The sequence below is a fragment of the Lolium rigidum genome, chromosome 6 (genome assembly GCF_022539505.1).
Source record: "Lolium rigidum isolate FL_2022 chromosome 6, APGP_CSIRO_Lrig_0.1, whole genome shotgun sequence".
NCBI lineage: Eukaryota > Viridiplantae > Streptophyta > Magnoliopsida > Poales > Poaceae > Lolium > Lolium rigidum.
This window is the reverse complement of record NC_061513.1, coordinates 207859774-207862325: the sequence shown is the minus strand read 5'-3', so window position 1 is coordinate 207862325 and position 2552 is coordinate 207859774. Positions and strand designations below refer to the sequence as shown.

At 38.9% G+C, this 2552-nt stretch overlaps 1 protein-coding gene across 1 annotated transcript; it reads left to right on the top strand.

The window, feature by feature from the left end:
- Window positions 1-761: 761 nt before the first annotated feature.
- LOC124660453 lies at window positions 762-1330 on the top strand. Its single transcript, XM_047198266.1, has 2 exons — window positions 762-833; window positions 923-1330. Exons 1-2 carry the CDS (start codon window positions 762-764, stop codon window positions 1328-1330), a joined length of 480 nt encoding a protein of 159 aa, XP_047054222.1.
- The last annotated feature ends 1222 nt before the right edge of the window (window positions 1331-2552 follow it).

The following is a 2552-nucleotide window of genomic DNA, read 5'->3' as shown; positions in this document are numbered from 1 at the left end:
AAGTGTTGAACAGACAAGGTGTTCTATATGTTGAATTGCTTCTTTTTTTGCAATATGTGATGCTACAATAATGAGTAGGGCGTTCTGGAAAAATGTGACTCTTTGCATCAAGGTATTCTTGGCTGAATACCATTGTTAATTCCTTTTGTCTTGTACTCTTGTTTAATTGTTTAATGTTGTGCTCGTGTATGTTGCAATGCAAGGTTTTCGAGCCATTGGTGAAGGTGCTTCGGTTGGCTGATAGTGATGGGCAGTCCATGGCCTCTATGTATGGAGAAATAATAGAGGCAAAGAAGGCAATCATGCTTGCGGTTGAAAATTCAGAGAAAGACTATAGGGTGATCACAACAGCCATGGAGAGCAAGATGAATGGGAGGTTAGATACCCCATTGCACATGGCAGCATATGTCTTGAATCCCTATTATAGTTACTCTTCCACAAGCATATTTACCGATCTAGAGGTCATGTCCGCATTAATGGAAGTTGTTGAGATCTTTTATCATGATGATGATGAGAAGCAAAATAAAGTGCTTAACATAGAGTTGCCCAAGTTTAAAAAGAAGGAAGGCATGTTTGGGAAGGTGGCTGCCACAAAAGCAATTGGAAATGAAAATTATAATGCCGGTAAGATTGTTCTCAATGATAATTTCTACATATCGCATTTCTGAAATTATGGGCTGATGCCTAATACTTGTATTTTCTTTATAATTGTAGGGGAGTGGTGGGCAACTTATGGACTACAAACTCCTGTGTTGATGGACATGGCTTTGAGGATACTCAACTTGACCACGAGCTCTTCCGGATGTGAAAGAAATTGGAGTGTTTATGAACAAGTAACTCTCAATTTGCAATAAGTCAAATATGATCCTTATTTTATTTGTGATCGGATGTGATTGACTATGCCCCACTTCACAATATGTAGGTTGATGCAAAGAGGAGAAATAAGCTAGATGTGCGCCGTAGGGACAATCTAGTTTATATTCAGTTTAATGGAAGAATGATGGACAAGAGAAAGAAGTACTCCTCTTCTGATGTTCTCCTTGGTGATGATGCTTCAATGGCACAAGATTGGATAGTTGAAGGTGCATATGTTGATGATGAGGTTGATCCTGCCACGGGGCTGAATGACACCATCATTGATGAAGCAATGGGAATGGAGCCTCGTAGGATTGCGAGGGTGAGAGAACTCCATGAAGTAGAAGAATTTGTTTCCGATGGCGAATCTGAACATGATGTTGTCATGGAGGATGACATAGAGTTTGAGTCTGATGATGATCGGGTTATTGAAACCAACGACAATGAAGATGAGGAGGACGTGATTCCGCCTTGAATCTTGGGGCTTTATTTAACAATTATATTATTATTCATATGATCCTATCTATTTTATTTCGGTTGTGGAGAACCAATGTTTATTTGTCGGACCCAGTTATTTTGTATGGAGTATGGACTGCCGTGATGTCCTATATTTATTTAATTTGTGAACCTGGTTCTGTAATATGTACTGATGTGAACTCGTCATGTTCTTCTATGCTTCTAGATTTATCTGTGGACATGGTTATCTAATATCTACTGCCTTGATGATGTTTATTGATGTGCAAATTGCTAATATGTATACCGTGGTGCTGTCCAATTTTTGTTTGTTGTGTACCTGTCAGGTTCGGCCATACTTTTTTGCATGTCATGTTCACTTCAAGCAAGGTAATCCCGTGTAAAACATTTCTTTTATGCTCTTTTGCAACTTTTACTTGTTCAATAAAGCATAATTTAGTGCTCAGAACTTTGAGTTTTGAAAAAAAAAACACCGATTAATAGTCGACCGATTAAATCAGTTAATAGGCCGATTTCCGATTAATCCCTAATCTCAAGCCGACCGAGCAGTTAACGATTACCGATTTCTTGAACATTGGTTGAAAGCAGAAAAGCATGCATCTGCCTTTTTTTAATTGCCTACCTGATTTACATGTATAGTTTTCTAAACAGTATTGTCCTGCAAGCATACGTCCGTCTAGGGATCCGTTTCAAAATGTAAGGCACACACATTATGTGCTACTTCCTTCGTTGCAATAAAAAAAGCTAATATTTTTTCTGCAAAGTTTGTATGAATAATATTTTATGTTCAGACAAATTTAGGGAATAAAATATAAGCAATTACACTATCAAGTCGGACAGAACGACTGAAATCAGGGACCTGACAAAGACGGTCGTGCCGATGGGACTCGACGCCGATGGGACTCGACGACCGTGCGCATGTAGATGTAGCTATACGGCCTTTATCTATGGACATGGCATCGATCGCTTGAATGTTCCAGTAAGAAGTCCATATATGCCACCGCCAACACTCCAGGAGTTTCAACTCCTAGCTTCCTAGCTGTAAAGACATGGTAGTCATCAATCCATGATTAGCATAGCAGCAAAGAGAAAGTTAATGTTTCTGCAGCTAGTATCGTAGAGAAAACATGGTACTTCCGACAGTTAAAATCGTGCATATGTATTTGTATCCTCATTGTAAATCAAATTGTTCTATTTAGATACAGTTTGTTCCCTCCCGCATC